Below are 27,806 nucleotides of genomic sequence, written 5' to 3'. Positions count from 1 at the left end.
ACATCCATGTCGACGCAGATGACGTGTCTGCTCGCTGCAGGAAAACTATCTAGATTAGGTAGCTACGGAGGCAGACATACCAGCTAGTTAACGTTAGCTAGTTAACGTTAGCTACCTTATGTCAACTGTCCTATCTAGTGAATTCAAATGCCAGCTAACCTGTCACCCCCAGTGTAGACAGATATTAACGTTACCCCAAGAAACGTTTAGCTAACTAGGTTCGTCGAGAGAAGATGAAAATGTGCTCCCTGCACAGAGCGAGAGGCTCTGTTTTGGTCATCTTCCTTCTGCTACACAGCGCTACAAGTTTCTATCTTCCGGGTCTGGCCCCTGTTAGTTTTTGTGAACCAGGACAAGCTGGGAAAGAGAATGAAGTACCGGACTGTAAGGTAGTTAGATCTAAAAATGCGCAGGGCCTTGTGATAAGCTTGTAGCGCCGACGGTTTCATACTATCATCCTTCTAATTATCAGCTGGCAAGTAAAGCTAGCTACCGGTTAACTTGCTAGCTAGCTGCTAATGTTAGCATTCTGAAACTCCTTGGAAGGGATCAGAACAGCTTGTTGTCTTAGCTATCCAGATTCAATGGTAACGTTAGTAGAATCTAAATGTGGCTAGCTAGCTAGTTAGAACCAGTGTTGTTGGCCAACTAATCACAGTAGCTGTCTGTATGCATATTGGTCGCTAGAAAGCTAGCTAGTTAATTAGCACCCCCTACGACCTAGTTGGGCTACTACTTGTGATACAACTGCTTAACTTGTGTTGTATAGAGCTAATTAGTTAATCCATACTTGTGATCAGAAGTTGCTTGTCATTAAATTGTATAATTATGTCCCAAATTCAGCATTATCCTAATCTAAAAGAGAGCTGTCAACTGCATGACAGTTGTTCTTTGAGGAAGGCATGCCCTACAGGGCCTGAATAAGAACTGATAAGAATCAATTCCACTGCGGAACAGGACATAAAGAAATCCTGTAAAGTTATGTAGCCCTCCTCCTCCTCCCTCCCATTTCAGATCTCTAGTCATTAACCTAATTGTGCCTTTGAGGGGAAAAAACAGCTGCAAGTTGTGCTGTATTCTAGATGTTGTTGCCGATTTGTCATCTACCATTTTGAGAAAATAACCATGCTTTTGATTGTTTTTCAGTCGACCATCGAGGTATTTGTGAACAGACTGGATTCTGTGGAGTCTGTCTTGCCCTATGAATACACTGCGTAAGTACATCAGGAACAACAACAACAACGTCTTATTGGTCTAATACATTTCTCAGTCTCGCTGCAGAAGGCTGTGGGTTTGGTGCTTTTGGACAGTGTTCTTATTGTGTAGATGCAGACTTAGTGTACGGGGAGATATAGGTTGCGTTCCAAATGGCTCCCTATACAGTGCACTACTTTTGACCAACGACCTATAGGCCCTGGTCAAAAGTAGTGCACTGTGTAAGGAATAGAGTGACATTTGGGATACAGACATGTGTTAGGAGCATGGTGAAGTCAGCAAGGTCGGACTAGGCGCAATAATACTGTCTGATAAACTAGAGCATCTCTCTGTCACCATCCTCTCTGACTCTTTCTCCTGTCAGTCACACACAATCCTCTCCTACTCTTTCTCCCCTCTCTCTTTCTCCTGTCTCTTTCTCCCGCTCTGTCACTTTATAGCAGCACCAGCCATATCCAACTGTGACTGGAATGCAATGGTCTAGGAATTCTGAGGCCCATAGACGATATTAATAATACTCTATTGCAGTGCTTGACTTGGACAGGAACTCACCGGAGCTGAGTACCGGCACCTCAACTTTATTTTACTGCTTGAATTCCTGCACATCTTATAGAATATTAGCTCAAAAGTATGGTGGAGCTCCTGCACCTAAATACAAACATTACCGGCACCTATATCAGTCCAAGTCAAGCACTGTTCTATTACAGTAGTTCTGCTTCAACAAAATGGCTGCCTAATGTTTAAGATTAGCTGAATCATGTTTTAGAGAGAATTAGTCAATAGAAGATATAGATATTGGCTTACGTCATAGAAACAGGCCACTTAAAACCAGTTTCAGTCCTTACTCTGGATCTGAAAACTCCAATGGCATTAAATCAAAGATGGGATACATTGATAACGACAGCTACTTAGGGTTGTTATGAGACGTCTGAATGACTTTATTTATTATTAACCTGAGTTAAATGTGATACTAGAGGCCTCAACATGCTCAGCCACAGGAGCTGTTCTGTCACACCGTTAGAGAACTGCTCGGTAACAAACACTAATGTGCCTTTTCCACTGAGGGGTTGTGGAGAGGGTCAGGGGACTGTAATTGAAGTGACGTCTGTGTTAAGTGTGCGTGAGAAATGTGACCTTCTTTATGTTAGCTTGCTGTGTGATGGAGAGGTTGTTGTTGAAATAGAATTCTGGGTATATAGAGAAAGTACCAGCAGCAGATGGTTTAAAAAGGAAGACGATATGCTACAGTTTGTGAACTGAAGTAGAAATCATATGTTGTGTTAACGTTTCTGTCTTGGTGTTGTGGGAACTCTCAGGGCATGTTCATCTTGTTATGGGCTGGCTTGGTGTTGTGGGAACTCTCAGGGCATGTTCATCTTGTTATGGGCTGGCTTGGTGTTGTGGGAACTCTCAGGGCATGTTCATCTTGTTATGGGCTGGCTTGGTGTTGTGGGAACTCTCAGGGCATGTTCATCTTGTTATGGGCTGGCTTGGTGTTGTGGGAACTCTCAGGGCATGTTCATCTTGTTATGGGCTGGCTTGGTGTTGTGGGAACTCTCAGGGCATGTTCATCTTGTTATGGGCTGGCTTGGTGTTGTGGGAACTCTCAGGGCATGTTCATCTTGTTATGGGCTGGCTTGGTGTTGTGGGAACTCTCAGGGCATGTTCATCTTGTTATGGGCTGGCTTGGTGTTGTGGGAACTCTCAGGGCATGTTCATCTTGTTATGGGCTGGCTTGGTGTTGTGGGAACTCTCAGGGCATGTTCATCTTGTTATGGGCTGGCTTGGTGTTGTGGGAACTCTCAGGGCATGTTCATCTTGTTATGGGCTGGCTTGGTGTTGTGGGAACTCTCAGGGCATGTTCATCTTGTTATGGGCTGGCTTGGTGTTGTGGGAACTCTCAGGGCATGTTCATCTTGTTATGGGCTGGCTTGGTGTTGTGGGAACTCTCAGGGCATGTTCATCTTGTTATGGGCTGGCTTGGTGTTGTGGGAACTCTCAGGGCATGTTCATCTTGTTATGGGCTGGCTTGGTGTTGTGGGAACTCTCAGGGCATGTTCATCTTGTTATGGGCTGGCTTGGTGTTGCTGAAACAGAACATTTGTCAAATCTCTTTTCCTCTCCTTGTATTCTTCAGGTTTGATTTCTGCGCTATCGACTCTGAGAAGCGCCCGTCTGAGAATTTGGGTCAGGTTTTGTTTGGCGAAAGAATTGAGCCCTCTCCCTACAAGGTGGGTGATGTACACACACACTTTAATATCCTGTTGGTATTACATTTCTAATCTCATTACAATGTTCTGCACCTTCATACCTCACCCTGAATGAACGACTCCCCCTTCACTCTGGTGTGTACTACCTGTACCTACATGATAAATCAGGGATGGGCAACTCTGCTGGGGGTGGGGGTCACAAGTCATCTGAGCTCATCATGAGGGGGCTGCAGTTGCTCGCGTGTCTGCGTAGCCACATCAATGCCGACCCCACGTAACAAGTTTAGATTGCTAAATTTGTTTTACGATAAGCCATCTGAAATATGTTAGTTTGCATGGGCTAATTGGCTGACCATGACTGACTGACATAACGAGAGGAAAACTGCTGATTCACAACAAAATGATAAATGTCACCCTGTGTATTCTACTATTCTAACTCTCAGCAGGAAGTTGAGTAAATCATTGTATGTCTGTGTTGAAGTTTGAGTTCAAGAAGAAGGTGGATTGTAAGCCGGTGTGTACTAAATCCTACAACACCAACAAGCCAGAGGACAAAGCCCACCTGGACTTTCTGAAGAAAGGCATGCTGCTCAACTACCAGCACCACTGGTAAGATATTCATACTGCTAACTACCAGCACCGCTGGTTAGATATTCATACTGCTAACTTCCAGCACCGCTGGTTAGACATTCATACTGCTAACTACCAGCACCGCTGGTTAGATATTCATACTGCTAACCACCAGCACCGCTGGTTAGACATTCATACTGCTAACTACCAGCACCGCTGGTTAGACATTCATACCGCTAACTACCAGCACCGCTGGTTAGACATTCATACCGCTAACTACCAGCACCGCTGGTTAGACATTCATACCGCTAACTACCAGCACAGCTGGTTAGACATTCATACCGCTAACTACCAGCACCGCTGGTTAGACATTCATACCGCTAACTACCAGCACCGCTGGTTAGACATTCATACCGCTAACTACCAGCACCGCTGGTTAGACATTCATACCGCTAACTACCAGCACCGCTGGTTAGAGATCCGTTCTCTGTTTTGTGCAATAGACACATATCTAATTCTTCTGAATTGAGACGTGAACACACATTTCCCATACAGGAAGTCTAGAGTTCACAAGCTGGGATTCAAGCCAGACTTCAGACACTTACACTGACTCATGTGGCCACTAGGTGGAGAGCTTGGCTTGTATTGTCCTCTGACCCCATAGACAACTGCCCCAATCCCAAATAGATCCCTGAATATTAGGCAGTTGTGGAGATCTGAGAGGATGTGATTGGTGTTGACCAGGGGTAGGCGACTAGATTAAACCTCAGACTGATTGTTGTCGGAGCGGATGGGAGGGTGGGCCAGAAAGTAAAATTTTTATACCATGGTTACATTGACACGATTAAATATATTTAAAAAAAAACATTTGGGCTGAATTCCTGGTGATTTTGCTGATCTTTTTTGACCCAAATCTAAAATCCAACAAAACAAATATGAACTTTCCACTCCTGTTGCCGAGCCCTGCTATCAGCAATATGATTAAACTTCCTCCTAGCCTATCAGAGGACAAGGTGGAGTTAATACCATATAGCGTACACCTGTCAAATCCAATCAGATCTCCATAAGTGTCTAGGGGTTTAGGGATCGATTTGGGATTGGACCACTGTCTCAACCACACACTGTCCGTAACCCTGTGTCTACCTCCTGTAGGATAGTGGACAACATGCTGTAACCCTGTGTCTACCTCCTGTAGGATAGTGGACAACATGCTGTAACCCTGTGTCTACCTCCTGTAGGATAGTGGACAACATGCTGTAACCCTGTGTCTACCTCCTGTAGGATAGTGGACAACATGCTGTAACCCTGTGTCTACCTCCTGTAGGATAGTGGACAACATGCTGTAACCCTGTGTCTACCTCCTGTAGGATAGTGGACAACATGCTGTAACCCTGTGTCTACCTCCTGTAGGATAGTGGACAACATGCTGTAACCCTGTGTCTACCTCCTGTAGGATAGTGGACAACATGCTGTAACCCTGTGTCTACCTCCTGTAGGATAGTGGACAACATGCTGTAACCCTGTGTCTACCTCCTGTAGGATAGTGGACAACATGCTGTAACCCTGTGTCTACCTCCTGTAGGATAGTGGACAACATGCTGTAACCCTGTGTCTACCTCCTGTAGGTTAGTGGACAACATGCTGTAACCCTGTGTCTACCTCCTGTAGGATAGTGGACAACATGCTGTAACCCTGTGTCTACCTCCTGTAGGATAGTGGACAACATGCTGTAACCCTGTGTCTACCTCCTGTAGGATAGTTGACAACATGCTGTAACCCTGTGTCTACCTCCTGTAGGATAGTGGACAACATGCCGTAACCCTGTGTCTACCTCCTGTAGGATAGTGGACAACATGCTGTAACCCTGTGTCTACCTCCTGTAGGATAGTGGACAACATGCCGTAACCCTGTGTCTGTCTCCTGTAGGATAGTGGACAACATGCTGTAACCCTGTGTCTACCTCCTGTAGGATAGTGGACAACATGCCGTAACCCTGTGTCTGTCTCCTGTAGGATAGTGGACAACATGCCGTAACCCTGTGTCTGTCTCCTGTAGGATAGTGGACAACATGCTGTAACCCTGTGTCTACCTCCTGTAGGATAGTGGACAACATGCTGTAACCCTGTGTCTACCTCCTGTAGGATAGTGGACAACATGCTGTAACCCTGTGTCTGTCTCCTGTAGGATAGTGGACAACATGCTGTAACCCTGTGTCTACCTCCTGTAGGATAGTGGACAACATGCTGTAACCCTGTGTCTACCTCCTGTAGGATAGTGGACAACATGCTGTAACCCTGTGTCTACCTCCTGTAGGATAGTGGACAACATGCTGTAACCCTGTGTCTACCTCCTGTAGGATAGTTGACAACATGCTGTAACCCTGTGTCTGTCTCCTGTAGGATAGTGGACAACATGCTGTAACCCTGTGTCTGTCTCCTGTAGGATAGTGGACAACATGCCGGTGACCTGGTGTTATGATGTTGAGGATGGACAGAAGTTCTGTAACCCAGGGTTTCCCATCGGCTGCTACGTCACTGAGGCAGGACGACCCAAAGACGCTTGTGTTGTCAACGTGAGTCAATTCATATCCTGTGTGTGGAGGTTAGGCCTCTGAGTCGGGACGTTTTTAGTCAAACGTTTTGCTAGATAGACATAACACAAGACTTGTAATAAGACATTATAAAGGCTTATACGTGCTTATAACACGTTATAAAGCGCATAACTGTTTCCTCGTTCCAGTCTGACTTTAAGGACAAAGACACATTCTATGTCTTCAACCATGTTGACATCACCATTCACTATCATGTGGTGGAGAACGAGGCAGCTGGGGCTAGACTGGTCGCTGCCAAGATGGAGCCCAAGAGGTAGGGGTCAAACGGTCACTCACTGAGGGGACAATCCTCACTGTCACTTAGTCATTCATTGATGTGAAGTTAGAATTCACCCCTTAGGGTTATCTAGTTGTTAACAATTCATTCCTTATTTCTCTCGTCTCCATGAAATGTTCATTCTTAGATAATGTGTGTTTCTACTCAAAGTAATGATGTCTCTCTTTAATTCACATCAAGTATTTATTTATTTTGACTTAACCTATTCTCTCCTCCTTCCCACCTCTTTTGTTCCTCTCCTCTTCTTCCTCTCCCTCCTCTCTTCCTCCTCTCCTCCAAAGCTATAAACACACCAAAGTGGAGGCACCTGACTGTACAGGAGGGCCCATGTACCTGAACAACAAGTTCAGTGGAGAGCTGAAGATCGGCTATACCTACTCTGTCCAGTTTGTGGTAGGTTTCTAAACCCCATGATCATTTGAAATGGAAATGCCTCTGTCTGTGTGACTGACTAGGTTCAGTCTCTGGTTTCCTACGTGCTGTAACGCCGGCTAGCCCACTGAGCTAAAGCCTAGACATAAGCTTGAGGAGCTAATGCGAGTCGTCAGGTCTCAGGAGAGGTTAGTCATGTGTTCAGTGGGTGTAATATAAACGCTGGTGTTGTCTCTAGGAGGACAAGCACATCAGATGGGCATCACGTTGGGACTACATTCTGGAGTCCATGCCTCACACCAACATTCAGTGGTTCAGGTGAGTCTCTCTCACACACACACACACACACACACCCCTTCTATCTGTAACTGTGTGTGTCTTGTCCCCCAGCATCATGAACTCTCTGGTGATCGTTCTCTTCCTGTCTGGTATGGTGGCTATGATCATGCTGAGGACTCTACATAAAGACATTGCCAGATACAACCAGATGGACTCTGTGGTGAGTCTGGTAAATCCTCCACAATAATCCAGCTGATTGGTTTCCCTTCAGGTCCCACGGTCCCAGTCCGCCATGTTGGTTTCCCTTCAGGTCCCACGGTCCCAGTCCGCCATGTTGGTTTCCCTTCAGGTCCCAGTCCGCCATGTTGGTTTCCCTTCAGGTCCCAGTCCGCCATGTTGGTTTCCCTTCAGGTCCCACGGTCCCAGTCCGCCATGTTGGTTTCCCTTCAGGTCTGAGTCCGCCATGTTGGTTTCCCTTCAGGTCCCAGTCCGCCATGTTGGTTTCCCTTCAGGTCCCAGTCCGCCATGTTGGTTTCCCTTCAGGTCCCAGTCCGCCATGTTGGTTTCCCTTCAGGTCCCAGTCCGCCATGTTGGTTTCCCTTCAGGTCCCAGTCCGCCATGTTGGTTTCCCTTCAGGTCCCAGTCCGCCATGTTGGTTTCCCTTCAGGTCCTAGTCCGCCATGTTGGTTTCCCTTCAGGTCCCATGGTCCCAGTCCGCCATGTTGGTTTCCCTTCAGGTCTGAGTCCGCCATGTTGGTTTCCCTTCAGGTCCCAGTCCGCCATGTTGGTTTCCCTTCAGGTTCGAGTCCGCCATGTTGGTTTCCCTTCAGGTCCGAGTCCGCCATGTTGGTTTCCCTTCAGGTCTGAGTCCGCCATGTTGGTTTCCCTTCAGGTCCCAGTCCGCCATGTTGGTTTCCCTTCAGGTCCCAGTCCGCCATGTTGGTTTCCCTTCAGGTCCCAGTCCGCCATGTTGGTTTCCCTTCAGGTCCCAGTCCGCCATGTTGGTTTCCCTTCAGTTCCCATGGTCCCAGTCCGCCATGTTGGTTTCCCTTCAGGTCTGAGTCCGCCATGTTGGTTTCCCTTCAGGTCCCAGTCCGCCATGTTGGTTTCCCTTCAGGTCCCAGTCCGCCATGTTGGTTTCCCTTCAGGTCCCACTGGTCCGGTACAGACACACACACACACACAGACATGTCCCTGATGAGGAGTAACAGGACAGTGGTCTGGTCTACTGGTCCGGTACAGACATGTCCCTGATGAGGAGTAACAGGACAGTGGTCTGGTCTACTGGTCGGTACAGACATGTCCCTGATGAGGAGTAACAGGACAGTGGTCTGGTCTACTGGTCGGTACAGACACACAGACATGTCCCTGATGAGGAGTGACAGGACAGTGGTCTGGTCTACTGGTCCGGTACAGACACACAGACATGTCCCTGATGAGGAGTAACAGGACAGTGGTCTGGTCTACTGGTCGGTACAGACACAGACATGTCCCTGATGAGGAGTGACAGGACAGTGGTCTGGTCTACTGGCCGGTACAGACACACAGACATGTCCCTGATGAGGAGTAACAGGACAGTGGTCTGGTCTACTGGTCGACACACAGACATGTCCCTGATGAGGAGTAACAGGACAGTGGTCTGGTCTACTGGTCCGGTACAGACACACAGACATGTCCCTGATGAGGAGTAACAGGACAGTGGTCTGGTCTACTGGTCCGGTACAGACATGTCCCTGATGAGGAGTAACAGGACAGTGGTCTGGTCTACTGGTCCGGTACAGACATGTCCCTGATGAGGAGTGACAGGACAGTGGTCTGGTCTACTGGTCCGGTACAGACATGTCCCTGATGAGGAGTAACAGGACAGTGGTCTGGTCTACTGGTCCGGTACAGACACACAGACATGTCCCTGATGAGGAGTGACAGGACAGTGGTCTGGTCTACTGGTCCGGTACAGACATGCCCTGATGAGGAGTAACAGGACAGTGGTCTGGTCTACTGGTCCGGTACAGACATGTCCCTGATGAGGAGTGACAGGACAGTGGTCTGGTCTACTGGTCCGGTACAGACATGTCCCTGATGAGGAGTGACAGGACAGTGGTCTGGTCTACTGGTCCGGTACAGACATGTCCCTGATGAGGAGTGACAGGACAGTGGTCTGGTCTACTGGTCCGGTACAGACATGTCCCTGATGAGGAGTGACAGGACAGTGGTCTGGTCTACTGGTCCGGTACAGACACACAGACATGTCCCTGATGAGGAGTAACAGGACAGTGGTCTGGTCTACTGGTCCGGTACAGACATGTCCCTGATGAGGAGTGACAGGACAGTGGTCTGGTCTACTGGTCCGGTACAGACATGTCCTGATGAGGAGTGACAGGACAGTGGTCTGGTCTACTGGTCCGGTACAGACACACAGACATGTCCCTGATGAGGAGTGACAGGACAGTGGTCTGGTCTACTGGTCCGGTACAGACAGACATGTCCCTGATGAGGAGTGACAGGACAGTGGTCTGGTCTACTGGTCCGGTACAGACATGTCCCTGATGAGGAGTGACAGGACAGTGGTCTGGTCTACTGGTCCGGTACAGACATGTCCCTGATGAGGAGTAACAGGACAGTGGTCTGGTCTACTGGTCCGGTACAGACATGTCCCTGATGAGGAGTGACAGGACAGTGGTCTGGTCTACTGGTCCGGTACAGACATGTCCCTGATGAGGAGTGACAGGACAGTGGTCTGGTCTACTGGTCCGGTACAGACATGTCCCTGATGAGGAGTGACAGGACAGTGGTCTGGTCTACTGGTCCGGTACAGACATGTCCCTGATGAGGAGTAACAGGACAGTGGTCTGGTCTACTGGTCCGGTACAGACATGTCCCTGATGAGGAGTGACAGGACAGTGGTCTGGTCTACTGGTCCGGTACAGACACACAGACATGTCCCTGATGAGGAGTGACAGGACAGTGGTCTGGTCTACTGGTCCGGTACAGACACACAGACATGTCCCTGATGAGGAGTGACAGGACAGTGGTCTGGTCTACTGGTCCGGTACAGACATGTCCCTGATGAGGAGTGACAGGACAGTGGTCTGGTCTACTGGTCCGGTACAGACATGTCCCTGATGAGGAGTGACAGGACAGTGGTCTGGTCTACTGGTCCGGTACAGACACACAGACATGTCCCTGATGAGGAGTGACAGGACAGTGGTCTGGTCTACTGGTCCGGTACAGACATGTCCCTGATGAGGAGTAACAGGACAGTGGTCTGGTCTACTGGTCCGGTACAGACATGTCCCTGATGAGGAGTGACAGGACAGTGGTCTGGTCTACTGGTCCGGTACAGACATGTCCCTGATGAGGACAGTGGTCTGGTCTACTGGTCCGGTACAGACATGTCCCTGATGAGGAGTAACAGGACAGTGGTCTGGTCTACTGGTCCGGTACAGACATGTCCCTGATGAGGAGTGACAGGACAGTGGTCTGGTCTACTGGTCCGGTACAGACATGTCCCTGATGAGGAGTGACAGGACAGTGGTCTGGTCTACTGGTCCGGTACAGACACACAGACATGTCCCTGATGAGGAGTGACAGGACAGTGGTCTGGTCTACTGGTCCGGTACAGACATGTCCCTGATGAGGAGTGACAGGACAGTGGTCTGGTCTACTGGTCCGGTACAGACATGTCCCTGATGAGGAGTGACAGGACAGTGGTCTGGTCTACTGGTCCGGTACAGACATGTCCCTGATGAGGAGTAACAGGACAGTGGTCTGGTCTACTGGTCCGGTACAGACACACAGACATGTCCCTGATGAGGAGTGACAGGACAGTGTCTGGTCTACTGGTCGGTACAGACACACAGACATGTCCCTGATGAGGAGTGACAGGACAGTGGTCTGGTCTACTGGTCCGGTACAGACACACAGACATGTCCCTGATGAGGAGTAACAGGACAGTGGTCTGGTCTACTGGTCCGGTACAGACACACAGACATGTCCCTGATGAGGAGTGACAGGACAGTGGTCTGGTCTACTGGTCCGGTACAGACATGTCCCTGATGAGGAGTGACAGGACAGTGGTCTGGTCTACTGGTCCGGTACAGACACACAGACATGTCCCTGATGAGGAGTGACAGGACAGTGGTCTGGTCTACTGGTCCGGTACAGACACACAGACATGTCCCTGATGAGGAGTGACAGGACAGTGGTCTGGTCTACTGGTCCGGTACAGACACACACACACAGACCCCCAACAACTAGCTCCAAGCTCTGATTGGCTCCAGCCAGCTGGTGGAGGCTTTAGTTATGACCTCGGGGTGTGTGTGTCCTTGTGTACTCTCCATCTACCATCTCTCCATCTACCATCTCTACCATCTCCTCTCCCATCTACCATCTCCTCTCCCATCTCACCATCGCCTCTCCCATCTCTCCATCTACAATCTCCTCTCCCATCTCACCATCTCCTCTCCCATCTCACCATCTCCTCTCCCATCTACCATCTCTCCATCTACCATCTCCTCTCCCATCTCTCCATCTACCATCTCCTCTCCCATCTACCATCTCTCCATCTACCATCTCCTCTCCCATCTCTCCATCTACCATCTCCTCTCCCATCTTCCATCTCTCCTCTCCCATCTCTCCATCTACCATCTCCTCTCCCATCTCTCCATCTACCATCTCCTCTCCCATCTCTCCATCTACCATCTCCTCTCCCATCTTTCCATCTACCATCTCCTCTCCCATCTTTCCATCTACCATCTCCTCTCCCATCTTTCCATCTACCATCTCCTCTCCCATCTCTCCATCTACCATCTCCTCTCCCATCTCTCCATCTACCATCTCCTCTCCCATCTTCCATCTCCTCTCCCATCTCTCCATCTACCATCTCCTCTCCCATCTTTCCATCTACCATCTCCTCTCCCATCTTTCCATCTACCATCTCCTCTCCCATCTTTCCATCTACCATCTCCTCTCCCATCTTTCCATCTACCATCTCCTCTCCCATCTTTCCATCTACCATCTCCTCTCCCATCTTTCCATCTACCATCTCCTCTCCCATCTTTCCATCTACCATCTCCTCTCCCATCTTTCCATCTACCATCTCCTCTCCCATCTTTCCATCTACCATCTCCTCTCCCATCTTTCCATCTACCATCTCCTCTCCCATCTTTCCATCTACCATCTCCTCTCCCATCTTTCCATCTACCATCTCCTCTCCCATCTTTCCATCTACCATCTTTCCATCTCCCATCTTTCCCTCTCCCATCTTTCCTCTACCATCTTTCCATCTACCATCTCTCCTCTCCCATCTTTCCATCTACCATCTCTCCTCTCCCATCTTTCCATCTACCATCTCTCCTCTCCCATCTTTCCATCTACCATCTCTCCTCTCCCATCTTTCCATCTACCATCTCTCCTCTCCCATCTTTCCATCTACCATCTCTCCTCTCCCATCTTTCCATCTACCATCTCTCCTCTCCCATCTCTCCATCTCCCATCTCTCCTCTCCCATCTCTCCATCTCCCATCTCTCCTCTCCCATCTCTCCATCTACCATCTCTCCATCTACCATCTCTCCATCTACCATCTCTCCCATCTTTCCATCTACCATCTCTCCTCTCCCATCTCTCCATCTCCCATCTCTCCATCTCACATCTCTCCATCTCACATCTCTCCCTCTACCATCTCTCCCTCTACCATCTCTCCCTCTACCATCTCTCCCTCTACCATCTCTCCCTCTACCATCTCTCCATCTACCATCTCTCCTCTCCCATCTCTCCCTCTCCCATCTCTCCCTCTCCCATCTCTCCCTCTCCCATCTCTCCCTCTCCCATCTCTCCCTCTACCATCTCTCCCTCTACCATCTCTCCCTCTACCATCTCTCCCTCTACCATCTCTCCCTCTACCATCTCTCCCTCTACCATCTCTCCCTCTACCATCTCTCCTCTACCATCTCTCCCTCTACCATCTCTCCATCTACCATCTCTCCATCTACCATCTCTCCATCTACCATCTCTCCTCTCCCATCTCTCCTCTCCCATCTCTCCATCTACCATCTCTCCATCTACCATCTCTCCATCTACCATCTCTCCTCTCCCATCCCTCCTCTCCCATCTCTCCATCTACCATCTCTCCTCTACCATCTCTCCTCTACCATCTCTCCTCTACCATCTCTCCATCTCCCATCTCTCCATCTACCATCTCTCCATCTACCATCTCACCATCTACCATCTCCCATCTCTCCATCTACCATCTCGCCATCTCCAGGAAAACTGACAGCAGATGTTCTCTAGGAAGGCTTGTGGTGGTCACCCCCACATGTATCTATATTACCCCCCCACCAGCACCCCTCACACCCCGACCCCCTCCCCTACATGTATTGTAGTCTCTGTCTGTCTCCGAGATCAGTCATTATTTCAGCAGCTTTGTCCCTTCAGCCCCTCCCCCGAGCGATCAGACTCCCTTCAGCCCCTCCCCCGAGCGATCAGACTCCCTTCAGCCCCTCCCCCGAGCGATCAGACTCCCTTCAGCCCCTCCCCCGAGCGATCAGACTCCCTTCAGCCCCTCCCCCGAGCGATCAGACTCCCTTCAGCCCCTCCCCCGAGCGATCAGACTGACAGGTAGCGTCACCGCGGCGACCAGCCTGCTCGTGTTCCAGCCCTCTGAAGTCTATCACCACTAATTGACAGGAGGGACCCCACTCCCTCATCTTCTCCCTCTGTTATTTCCTGCTGGGTTACCCCCTCACACCCTCCCCTGTCCTCTCCTCATTTGGCCGGAACATTCTTGCTGTTTTGTGATGGTCTTTTTATAGTGAGAGATGTGGTGATAAAGATGTTTTTACATACGATAAATACACTTGAAAGTGAAACTAAGTGAAGGTCTTTCCCTCCTCCCCCTCTGCTGGTGGTGTCAGGAAGATGCCCAGGAGGAATTTGGCTGGAAGCTGGTCCATGGAGATGTCTTCCGGCCTCCCAGGAAAGGCATGCTCCTCTCTGTCTTCCTGGGATCAGGAACTCAGATATTCATCATGATTTTCGTCACTCTCTGTGAGTTCTACAGCTCTGTGTTTCTGTCCACCTGTTGTTGACTTGTAGGAATGCAAAACAAACCTACACTTGTCCAGACCGTTTATTTGTCATTACCCTAAAACACATGAGCAAGGTAGAATATGGTAGAGAGGAAGTAGTTAGTACTTAGTTACTTCTCTCTGAGAGTAGGACTAGTGTTTCACTTATTTCATGTATTCACAGACAGTTATTTCATTTATTAACTGACAATAATCTTAGTTATTTAATCATTCAGTAGCAGAAAAGGACCAAGAAAATAATAACACAGTTCAGTCAAAACCAATGGTGTGTTTTTCTTTTGTAATCCATATACATTGTGTTCCCCTTGTCCAGTCTTTGCCTGCCTGGGCTTCCTGTCCCCGGCTAACCGCGGTGCCCTGATGACGTGTGCCGTGGTGCTCTGGGTCCTACTGGGAACACCAGCCGGCTACGTGGCTGCCCGCTTCTACAAGTGTAAGTGAACATTTGGGCTGAGGGGGAAAGGATCACGACCCCAACTTGACCCTGAACAGTCGACCAGTCACGACCCAACTGTGCTGGAGGGTAGCTCGTTAGGCCCAATCAGTGTCAGCTGGGGGGGGGGCGATAGTGGTCTGTGTTAATTACTGGTTCAGTGTTCTGTAGAGGCCTGTAGCAGTAGGGGTCCCAACCCTCCCTAGCAACACATGCTCTATGGCCTGAATCCTGCCTCCATGCTGAAGTCTATATGCCTCAACACCTTGGAAGTAAAGAAAGAAGTTTGAATTTCCATGAAACGTCTTGTTGTTTTCCAAGAGTTGCTGACTGTTTCTCTTCCCTGCTCTCTCTCTCTGTGATGTCACAGCCTTTGGTGGGGAGAAATGGAAGACTAATGTCCTGCTGACTTGCTTCCTGTGTCCTGGGTGAGTCTGACTTTACATTGGTTGAGGAGATACACGTTAGTTTGTGGTTACGGTCAGGGTTGATAGCTGACGTCTGTCTCTCTGTGTTCAGGGTTGATGGCTGACGTCTGTCTCTCTGTGTTCAGGGTTGATGGCTGACGTCTGTCTCTCTGTGGTCAGGGTTGATGGCTGACGTCTGTCTCTCTGTGTTCAGGGTTGACGGCTGACGTCTGTCTCTCTGTGTTCAGGGTTGATGGCTGACGTCTGTCTCTCTGTGTTCAGGGTTGACGGCTGACGTCTGTCTCTCTGTGTTCAGGGTTGACGGCTGACGTCTGTCTCTCTGTGTTCAGGGTTGATGGGTGACGTCTGTCTCTCTGTGTTCAGGGTTGACGTCTGTCTCTCTGTGTTCAGGGTTGACGGCTGACGTCTGTCTCTCTGTGTTCAGGGTTGAGGCTGACGTCTGTCTCTCTGTGTTCAGGGTTGATGGCTGACGTCTGTCTCTCTGTGTTCAGGGTTGACGGCTGACGTCTGTCTCTCTGTGTTCAGGGTTGACGGCTGACGTCTGTCTCTCTGGTCAGGGTTGACGGCTGACTCTCTGTGTTCAGGGTTGACGGCTGACGTCTGTCTCTCTGTGTTCAGGGTTGACGGCTGACGTCTGCTCTGTGTTCAGGGTTGACGGCTGACTCTCTGTGTTCAGGGTTGACGGCTGACGTCTGCTCTGTGTTCAGGGTTGACGGCTGTCTCTCTGTGTTCAGGGTTGACGTCTGTCTCTCTGTGTTCAGGGTTGACGTCTGTCTCTCTGTGTTCAGGGTTGACGTCTGTCTCTCTGTGTTCAGGGTTGACGGCTGACTGTCTCTCTGTGTTCAGGGTTGACGGCTGACTGTCTCTCTGTGTTCAGGGTTGACGGCTGACGTCGTCTCTCTGTGTTCAGGGTTGACGGCTGACGTCGTCTCTCTGTGTTCAGGGTTGACGGCTGACGTCTGTCTCTCTGTGTTCAGGGTTGACGTCTGTCTCTCTGTGTTCAGGGTTGACGGTTGACGTCTGTCTCTCTGTGGTCAGGGTTGACGTCTGTCTCTCTGTGTTCAGGGTTGAGACGTCTGTCTCTCTGTGTTCAGGGTTGACGGTTGACGTCTGTCTCTCTGTGGTCAGGGCTGACGTCTGTCTCTCTGTGGTCAGGGTTGACGTCTGTCTCTCTGTGTTCAGGGTTGATGGCTGACGTCTGTCTCTCTGTGTTCAGGGTTGATGGCTGACGTCTGTCTCTCTGTGTTCAGGGTTGTGTTTGCTGATTTCTTTGTGATGAATCTGATCCTGTGGGGAGAGGGCTCCTCTGCAGCCATGCCTTTTGGCACCCTGGTGGCCATCTTGGCTCTGTGGTTCTGCATCTCTGTCCCCCTCACCTTCATAGGGGCCTACTTCGGCTTCAAGAAGACCGTGAGTACAAACACACGTCAGTATGTGAATACCCATACAAGTCTGTGTGTATATCATGCCTTTCATACTCCTCCCCTCTGTCGTGTGATTGGTGCATTTCAGGGGATTGAGCACCCTGTGCGGACCAATCAGATCCCTCGTCAGATCCCGGAGCAGTCGTTCTACACCAGATCTCTCCCAGGGATCGTCATGGGGGGGATCCTCCCGTTCGGCTGTATCTTCATCCAGCTCTTCTTCATCCTCAACAGCATCTGGTGCGTCTCTCAGCTCAGCTACCCTGTGGATGCTGCTGCTCTGTTTTGGGACTGCGACACTAGCAGCTTGTCATGAAGGCAGAACTGGTCAGTGAGGTTAAAGGTGAACGGGGTTGAGTGAGTAACTGACTATGGCTCTGTAGGTTGACTAGTGGTTGGAGTGAAGCAGAGGACAGCATGTTTTAAAGGGTTATCTTTATGATGTATGTTTGTCTCACCAGATGGTAGAGCAGTGGGTTATCTTTATGATGTATGTTTGTATGTTTGTCTCACCAGATGGTAGAGCAGTGGGTTATCTTTATGATGTATGTTTGTCTCACCAGATGGTAGAGCAGTGGGTTATCTTTATGATGTATGTTTGTCTCACCAGATGGTAGAGCAGTGGGTTATCTTTATGATGTATGGTTGTCTCACCAGATGGTAGAGCAGTGGGTTATCTTTATGATGTATGGTTGTCTCACCAGATGGTAGAGCAGTGGGTTATCTTTATGATGTATGGTTGTCTCACCAGATGGTAGAGCAGTGGGTTATCTTTATGATGTATGTTTGTCTCACCAGATGGTAGAGCAGTGGGTTATCTTTATGATGTATGGTTGTCTCACCAGATGGTAGAGCAGTGGGTTATCTTTATGATGTATGGTTGTGTCTCACCAGATGGTAGAGCAGTGGGTTATCTTTATGATGTATGGTTGTGTCATGGTAGAGCAGTGGGTTATCTTTATGATGTATGGTTGTCTCACCAGATGGTAGAGCAGTGGGTTATCTTTATGATGTATGGTTGTCTCACCAGATGGTAGAGCAGTGGGTTATCTTTATGATGTATGGTTGTCTCACCAGATGGTAGAGCAGTGGGTTATCTTTATGATGTATGGTTGTCTCACCAGATGGTAGAGCAGTGGGTTATCTTTATGATGTATGGTTGTCTCACCAGATGGTAGAGCAGTGGGTTATCTTTATGATGTATGGTTTGTCTCACCAGATGGTAGAGCAGTGGGTTATCTTTATGATGTATGGTTGTCTCACCAGATGGTAGAGCAGTGGGTTATCTTTATGATGTATGGTTGTGTCTCACCAGATGGTAGAGCAGTGGGTTATCTCACCAGATGGTAGAGCAGTGGGTTATCTTTATGATGTATGTTTGTCTCACCAGATGGTAGAGCAGTGGGTTATCTTTATGATGTATGGTTGTGCTCACCAGATGGTAGAGCAGTGGGTTATCTTTATGATGTATGGTTGTGTCTCACCAGATGGTAGAGCAGTGGGTTATCTTTATGATGTATGGTTGTGTCTCACACCAGGTCTCACCAGATGTACTACATGTTTGGTTTCCTGTTTCTGGTGTTCATCATCCTGGTAATCACCTGCTCTGAGGCCACCATCCTACTCTGCTACTTCCACCTCTGTGCTGAGGTAAGACACCACACACACCATCATATTCTGCTACTTCCTCCTCTGTGCTGAGGTAAGACACCACACACACCATCATATTCTGCTACTTCCTCCTCTGTGCTGAGGTAAGACACCACACACACACACCATCATATTCTGCTACTTCCTCCTCTGTGCTGAGGTAAGACACCACACACACACACCATCATATTCTGCTACTTCCTCCTCTGTGCTGAGGTAAGACACCACACACACCATCATATTCTGCTACTTCCTCCTCTGTGCTGAGGTAAGACACCACACACACCATCATATTCTGCTACTTCCTCCTCTGTGCTGAGGTAAGACACCACACACACCATCATATTCTGCTACTTCCTCCTCTGTGCTGAGGTAAGACACCACACACACCATCATATTCTGCTACTTCCTCCTCTGTGCTGAGGTAAGACACCACACACACCATCATATTCTGCTACTTCCTCCTCTGTGCTGAGGTAAGACACCACACACACCATCATATTCTGCTACTTCCTCCTCTGTGCTGAGGTAAGACACCACACACACACACCATCATATTCTGCTACTTCCTCCTCTGTGCTGAGGTAAGACACCACACACACCATCATATTCTGCTACTTCCTCCTCTGTGCTGAGGTAAGACACCACACACACCATCATATTCTGCTACTTCCTCCTCTGTGCTGAGGTAAGACACCACACACACCATCATATTCTGCTACTTCCTCCTCTGTGCTGAGGTAAGACACCACACACCACCATCATATTCTGCTACTTCCTCCTCTGTGCTGAGGTAAGACACCACACACACACACCATCATATTCTGCTACTTCCTCCTCTGTGCTGAGGTAAGACACCACACACACCATCATATTCTGCTACTTCCACCTCTGTGCTGAGGTAAGACACCACACACACCATCATATTCTGCTACTTCCACCTCTGTGCTGAGGTAAGACACCACACACACCATCATATTCTGCTACTTCCTCCTCTGTGCTGAGGTAAGACACCACACACACACACCATCATATTCTGCTACTTCCTCCTCTGTGCTGAGGTAAGACACCACACACACCATCATATTCTGCTACTTCCTCCTCTGTGCTGAGGTAAGACACCACACACACCATCATATTCTGCTACTTCCTCCTCTGTGCTGAGGTAAGACACCACACACACCACCTCATATTCTGCTACTTCCTCCTCTGTGCTGAGGTAAGACACCACACACACCATCATATTCTGCTACTTCCTCCTCTGTGCTGAGGTAAGACACCACACACCACCATCATATTCTGCTACTTCCTCCTCTGTGCTGAGGTAAGACACCACACACACCACCATATTCTGCTACTTCCACCTCTGTGCTGAGGTAAGACACCACACACACCATCATATTCTGCTACTTCCTCCTCTGTGCTGAGGTAAGACACCACACACACCATCATATTCTGCTACTTCCTCCTCTGTGCTGAGGTAAGACACCACACACACCATCATATTCTGCTACTTCCTCCTCTGTGCTGAGGTAAGACACCACACACACCATCATATTCTGCTACTTCCTCCTCTGTGCTGAGGTAAGACACCACACACACCACCATCATATTCTGCTACTTCCTCCTCTGTGCTGAGGTAAGACACCACACACCACCATCATATTCTGCTACTTCCTCCTCTGTGCTGAGGTAAGACACCACACACACACCATCATATTCTGCTACTTCCTCCTCTGTGCTGAGGTAAGACACCACACACCACCATCATATTCTGCTACTTCCTCCTCTGTGCTGAGGTAAGACACCACACACACACCATCATATTCTGCTACTTCCACCTCTGTGCTGAGGTAAGACACCACACACACCATCATATTCTGCTACTTCCTCCTCTGTGCTGAGGTAAGACACCACACACACCATCATATTCTGCTACTTCCTCCTCTGTGCTGAGGTAAGACACCACACACACCATCATATTCTGCTACTTCCTCCTCTGTGCTGAGGTAAGACACCACACACACCATCATATTCTGCTACTTCCTCCTCTGTGCTGAGGTAAGACACCACACACACACACCATCATATTCTGCTACTTCCTCCTCTGTGCTGAGGTAAGACACCACACACACCATCATATTCTGCTACTTCCTCCTCTGTGCTGAGGTAAGACACCACACACACACACACCATCATATTCTGCTACTTCCTCCTCTGTGCTGAGGTAAGACACCACACACACACACCATCATATTCTGCTACTTCCTCCTCTGTGCTGAGGTAAGACACCACACACACACCATCATATTCTGCTACTTCCTCCTCTGTGCTGAGGTAAGACACCACACACACCATCATATTCTGCTACTTCCTCCTCTGTGCTGAGGTAAGACACCACACACACCATCATATTCTGCTACTTCCTCCTCTGTGCTGAGGTAAGACACCACACACACCATCATATTCTGCTACTTCCTCCTCTGTGCTGAGGTAAGACACCACACACACCATCATATTCTGCTACTTCCTCCTCTGTGCTGAGGTAAGACACCACACACACCATCATATTCTGCTACTTCCTCCTCTGTGCTGAGGTAAGACACCACACACACCATCATATTCTGCTACTTCCTCCTCTGTGCTGAGGTAAGACACCACACACACCATCATATTCTGCTACTTCCTCCTCTGTGCTGAGGTAAGACACCACACACACCATCATATTCTGCTACTTCCTCCTCTGTGCTGAGGTAAGACACCACACACACACCATCATATTCTGCTACTTCCTCCTCTGTGCTGAGGTAAGACACCACACACACACACCATCATATTCTGCTACTTCCTCCTCTGTGCTGAGGTAAGACACCACACACACCATCATATTCTGCTACTTCCTCCTCTGTGCTGAGGTAAGACACCACACACACCATCATATTCTGCTACTTCCTCCTCTGTGCTGAGGTAAGACACCACACCACACCATCATATTCTGCTACTTCCTCCTCTGTGCTGAGGTAAGACACCACACACACCATCATATTCTGCTACTTCCTCCTCTGTGCTGAGGTAAGACACCACACACACCATCATATTCTGCTACTTCCTCCTCTGTGCTGAGGTAAGACACCACACACACCATCATATTCTGCTACTTCCTCCTCTGTGCTGAGGTAAGACACCACACACACCATCATATTCTGCTACTTCCACCTCTGTGCTGAGGTAAGACACCACACACACACACCATCATATTCTGCTACTTCCTCCTCTGTGCTGAGGTAAGACACCACACACACACCATCATATTCTGCTACTTCCTCCTCTGTGCTGAGGTAAGACACCACACACACCATCATATTCTGCTACTTCCTCCTCTGTGCTGAGGTAAGACACCACACACACCATCATATTCTGCTACTTCCTCCTCTGTGCTGAGGTAAGACACCACACACACCATCATATTCTGCTACTTCCTCCTCTGTGCTGAGGTAAGACACCACACACCATCATATTCTGCTACTTCCTCCTCTGTGCTGAGGTAAGACACCACACACACCATCATATTCTGCTACTTCCTCCTCTGTGCTGAGGTAAGACACCACACACACCATCATATTCTGCTACTTCCTCCTCTGTGCTGAGGTAAGACACCACACACACCATCATATTCTGCTACTTCCTCCTCTGTGCTGAGGTAAGACACCACACACACACACCATCATATTCTGCTACTTCCACCTCTGTGCTGAGGTAAGACACCACACACACACACCATCATATTCTGCTACTTCCTCCTCTGTGCTGAGGTAAGACACCACACACACCATCATATTCTGCTACTTCCTCCTCTGTGCTGAGGTAAGACACCACACACCACCATCATATTCTGCTACTTCCTCCTCTGTGCTGAGGTAAGACACCACACACACACACCATCATATTCTGCTACTTCCTCCTCTGTGCTGAGGTAAGACACCACACACACCATCATATTCTGCTACTTCCTCCTCTGTGCTGAGGTAAGACACCACACACACCATCATATTCTGCTACTTCCACCTCTGTGCTGAGGTAAGACACCACACACACCATCATATTCTGCTACTTCCTCCTCTGTGCTGAGGTAAGACACCACACACACCATCATATTCTGCTACTTCCTCCTCTGTGCTGAGGTAAGACACCACACACACCATCATATTCTGCTACTTCCTCCTCTGTGCTGAGGTAAGACACCACACACACCATCATATTCTGCTACTTCCTCCTCTGTGCTGAGGTAAGACACCACACACACCATCATATTCTGCTACTTCCACCTCTGTGCTGAGGTAAGACACCACACACACCATCATATTCTGCTACTTCCTCCTCTGTGCTGAGGTAAGACACCACACACACCATCATATTCTGCTACTTCCTCCTCTGTGCTGAGGTAAGACACCACACACACCATCATATTCTGCTACTTCCTCCTCTGTGCTGAGGTAAGACACCACACACACACACCATCATATTCTGCTACTTCCTCCTCTGTGCTGAGGTAAGACACCACACACACACACACCATCATATTCTGCTACTTCCTCCTCTGTGCTGAGGTAAGACACCACACACACACACCATCATATTCTGCTACTTCCACCTCTGTGCTGAGGTAAGACACCACACACACACACCATCATATTCTGCTACTTCCACCTCTGTGCTGAGGTAAGACACCACACACACACACCATCATATTCTGCTACTTCCTCCTCTGTGCTGAGGTAAGACACCACACACACACACCATCATATTCTGCTACTTCCTCCTCTGTGCTGAGGTAAGACACCACACACACACACCATCATATTCTGCTACTTCCTCCTCTGTGCTGAGGTAAGACACCACACACACACACCATCATATTCTGCTACTTCCTCCTCTGTGCTGAGGTAAGACACCACACACACACACCATCATATTCTGCTACTTCCTCCTCTGTGCTGAGGTAAGACACCACACACACACACCATCATATTCTGCTACTTCCTCCTCTGTGCTGAGGTAAGACACCACACACCACCATCATATTCTGCTACTTCCTCCTCTGTGCTGAGGTAAGACACCACACACCACCATCATATTCTGCTACTTCCACCTCTGTGCTGAGGTAAGACACCACACACACACCATCATATTCTGCTACTTCCTCCTCTGTGCTGAGGTAAGACACCACACACACCATCATATTCTGCTACTTCCACCTCTGTGCTGAGGTAAGACACCACACACACCATCATATTCTGCTACTTCCACCTCTGTGCTGAGGTAAGACACCACACACACACCATCATATTCTGCTACTTCCACCTCTGTGCTGAGGTAAGACACCACACACACCATCATATTCTGCTACTTCCACCTCTGTGCTGAGGTAAGACACCACACACACCATCATATTCTGCTACTTCCTCCTCTGTGCTGAGGTAAGACACCACACACACCATCATATTCTGCTACTTCCTCCTCTGTGCTGAGGTAAGACACCACACACACCATCATATTCTGCTACTTCCTCCTCTGTGCTGAGGTAAGACACCACACACACACCATCATATTCTGCTACTTCCTCCTCTGTGCTGAGGTAAGACACCACACACACCACCATATTCTGCTACTTCCTCCTCTGTGCTGAGGTAAGACACCACACACACCATCATATTCTGCTACTTCCTCCTCTGTGCTGAGTTATGACCATCTGAGTATTTCCTGGTCGGGTCATGTGACCAATGGCAATAGTGCCCTTAATGACGAGGATGAAGGGACTGTTTCCTTGATTCCTAGCAGCTTCTCTCTTTTTAAAAGAGAAGGTCCCAAACAAGGGACCTGGAACCTCCTTCTCCAATACGGTTGAGAAGGAGAGGAGAAAGGATGAAAGGAAAAAACAGGAAGTTTAATTAAGGAAGCGCTACGTTTATTCTCTCCATCAGGACTACCACTGGTAGTGGTGTTCCTTCCTGACCAGTTGTCTTGTCTTAGATATCTCTGTGTTTATAACATCTTTACTAACTGTTCTCTCTGTCTCTCCATCAGGACTACCACTGGTAGTGGTGTTCCTTCCTGACCAGTGGTCTTGTCTTAGTAAAGATGTTATAAACACAGAGATAACTAACTGTTCTCTCTGTCTCTCCATCAGGACTACCACTGGTAGTGGTGTTCCTTCCTGACCAGTGGTCTTGTCTTAGTAAAGATGTTATAAACACAGAGATAACTAACTGTTCTCTCTGTCTCTCCATCAGGACTACCACTGGCAGTGGCGTTCCTTCCTGACCAGTGGTTTCACGGCCGTCTACTTCCTGGTCTATGCCATCCACTACTTCTTCTCCAAGCTCCAGATCACAGGATTGGCTAGCACCATCCTCTACTTTGGTTACACCATGATCATGGCTCTCATCTTCTTCTTATTCACAGGTAGGTAGCTGGGGGGGCGGGGCGTCATACTGTAGCTGGCATGAAGAGGATGGACCAGGGCAGAGGTTCCTCCCACCCTGCCTGTTATGCTGCCTTTCTTGGGTTTAGGTTGAGGTGCAGCTCTACTTGTTCACACACAGTCGGATGGTTTGTGTGTGTGGTGTCTGTTGTCGTGTCAGAGTTTCCTAGACAGCAGGATGTGGGATTGACAAATCGCCCTGGGAAAGTGTGATTTTCCTGTTTTCTCTCTTTCTGTCAATTACATTTCTGTCTCTCTCTCCATCAGGAACGATTGGATTCTTTGCCTGTTTCTGGTTCGTCACCAAGATCTATAGCGTAGTGAAGGTGGACTGAGTAGTTAACCAAAAACCAAACCAATGGATTTTCCTGTTTCCTCTCCCACACCCCCTCCACCCTCAACCTCCCCCCTCACCCTCCCTGGGCTGGAGGGACACTATTGTTACATTACACCCTGACTGCGTAAGGTGACCAGGGCCCACTGGTCTAAGTAGGGAATAGGGTGCCGTTTGGAACACAACCCTTATCTACTGTGTGGAAGACGCTTTTTTTTGTCAGAGCAGCAAGACACCAGAGTCTTCCGCACGCGTGTGTGTGTACACATCTATACATAATATGTTGTCTGGAGTGCAGGAAATGAATGACCTGTTGGGAGGTCCAGATCTGACTGCACATCAATGAAACATCTGTTATTTACCTCTGACAAATGCAATGGAAATAGGAAACCTACATGGTAGTGACTATTTCAATATCCTCTGCTCCAGGTTTGCTAGTAGACCGACCCCCCCGTTACAGTTAGGTTCTGTCCACGTTGGCACACTAGGGTGGTTTTACGGTGTCATTCAAACTCTAATAGTGTTGGACAACATGATTGTAAATAACATTTTTTTTCTAATGCTGATGAATGATTTGGGGTCGTAATAAGCTTAAAATGTGAGATGGAATTCCTCCTCTAACCCATGTTATGGCTGAGTCCCAAATGGCACTCTAGTCTGCACTACAAAAGTACTCTGCACTATGTAGGGAATAGGGTGCAATTTGGGATTAAAGCATTTTCTCTGGGGTTTGTTTTATTTTGTATTATAAATGCTTGAGTATTAACCAACTGGTCTGTTATTTAACTTTATATTCCAATTACATTTTTTCTGTCTTTCCTTTATTTTATTTTTGCCTCAAAGACACGTGCCTCATCAGTAGTTCATTTTATTTGCAAAAACCAACAGTTTGGGATTTTGTGAAAGGCATCGACTTCTATGTCCCAAATGGCACCCTATTCCCCATGTAGTGCACTACCCTTGATCAAGGTCTCGGGTCTAAAGTACTGCACTACATAGGGAATAGGGTGCCATTTGGGACATCGTCAATCAGTTATGTGGGGATCTGATACTTATATCCTTTCAGTGTAAATATACTCTCTTCATAAATGATACTAGTTTCATTAGTCTGACCGAGCATCTGGGTTCCTTCTCTCCTTCACTGGTTTGAAATGATGTAATTATGATCTGAAAAATAAGAAATGGTAGAAAATGTCAAATAAAACATTTTCCTGTTGGAGTGTTTTGTTTTTTCCTGTGTTTTAATAGCAGAGTCGGTGTTAAAGTATTGAACAACACAGTCAGGTGAGGTCGATACATTGAACCGGGGCTGAGGAGACCTCCTGCTGTGGTGCCCACTAAGCTCAGGATGACCTAAAGGTCACAAAGGCAAGACCTTCTGTTAAATTCGCTGACATTTGTGAGATGGGATCGACGGGGAAGTTCCCCCATAGAGCCAGAGCACCTCATTGCCGACGGAGGCTTGGTCTAAAATGGTCACAACGGTCAGGCTGGTTATAATGATCACAGCGGTCAGGCTGGTTATAATGATCACAGTAGTTAGGCTGGTTATAATGATCACAGCGGTCAGGCTGGTTATGATGATCGCAGCGGTCAGGCTGGTTATGATGATCGCAGCGGTCAGGCTGGTTATAATGATCACAGCGGTCAGGCTGGTTATAATGATCACAGCGGTCAGGCTGATTATAATGAACGCAGCGGTCAGGCTGGTTATGATGATCGCAGCAGTCAGGCTGGTTATGATGATCACAGCGGTCAGGCTGGTTATAATGAATGCAGCGGTCAGGCTGGTTATAATGATCACAGCGGTCAGGCTGGTTATAATGAATGCAGCGGTCAGGCTGGTTATAATGATCACAGCGGTCAGGCTGGTTATAATGAATGCAGCGGTCAGGCTGGTTATAATGAACGCAGCAGTCAGGCTGGTTATAATGATCACAGTGGTCAGGCTGGTTATGATGATCACAGCGGTCAGGCTGGTTATGATCACAGTGGTCAGGCTGGTTATAATGATCACAGCGGTCAGGCTGGTTATGATGATCACAGTGGTCAGGCTGGTTATGATGATCACAGCGGTCAGGCTGGTTATAATGATCACAGCGGTCAGGCTGGTTATGATGATCACAGTGGTCAGGCTGGTTATGATGATCACAGCGGTCAGGCTGGTTATAATGATCACAGCGGTCAGGCTTGTTAGGTGTGCTTTAGGTAGTTTTTTAGGGAGGGGGGGTTAGGAGTACAAAGATGTTTGGGAGGTAGACACCCACACTGCTTCAGTTTCTATCTCACAGACAGACACCCACACTGCTTCAGTTTCTATCTCACAGACAGACACCCACACTGCTTCAGTTTCTATCTCACAGACAGACACCCACACTGCTTCAGTGTCTATCTCACAGACACCCACACTGCTTCAGTTTCTATCTCACAGACAGA

At 48.5% G+C, this 27,806-nt stretch overlaps 1 protein-coding gene across 1 annotated transcript; it reads left to right on the top strand.

Moving 5' to 3' along the window:
• The first annotated feature begins 13 nt into the window (after positions 1–13).
• LOC106592741 (transmembrane 9 superfamily member 2) lies at positions 14–26,589 on the top strand. The gene is made up of 17 exons (XM_045699541.2): positions 14–389; positions 1,147–1,214; positions 3,353–3,446; positions 3,907–4,034; positions 6,438–6,567; positions 6,735–6,859; positions 7,165–7,276; positions 7,494–7,573; positions 7,646–7,754; positions 14,447–14,579; positions 14,934–15,053; positions 15,424–15,481; positions 16,732–16,891; positions 16,994–17,145; positions 18,444–18,555; positions 24,846–25,017; positions 25,304–26,589. The coding sequence occupies exons 1-17, from the start codon at positions 234–236 to the stop codon at positions 25,369–25,371; spliced, it is 1,977 nt and encodes a 658-aa protein (XP_045555497.1). The 5' UTR covers positions 14–233; the 3' UTR covers positions 25,372–26,589.
• Positions 26,590–27,806: the final 1,217 nt, after the last annotated feature.

The sequence above is a fragment of the Salmo salar genome, chromosome 17 (genome assembly GCF_965601325.2).
Source record: "Salmo salar chromosome 17, fSalSal1, whole genome shotgun sequence".
Classification (NCBI taxonomy): Eukaryota; Metazoa; Chordata; class Actinopteri; order Salmoniformes; family Salmonidae; genus Salmo; species Salmo salar.
This window is presented reverse-complemented; position numbering and strand designations above follow the sequence as displayed.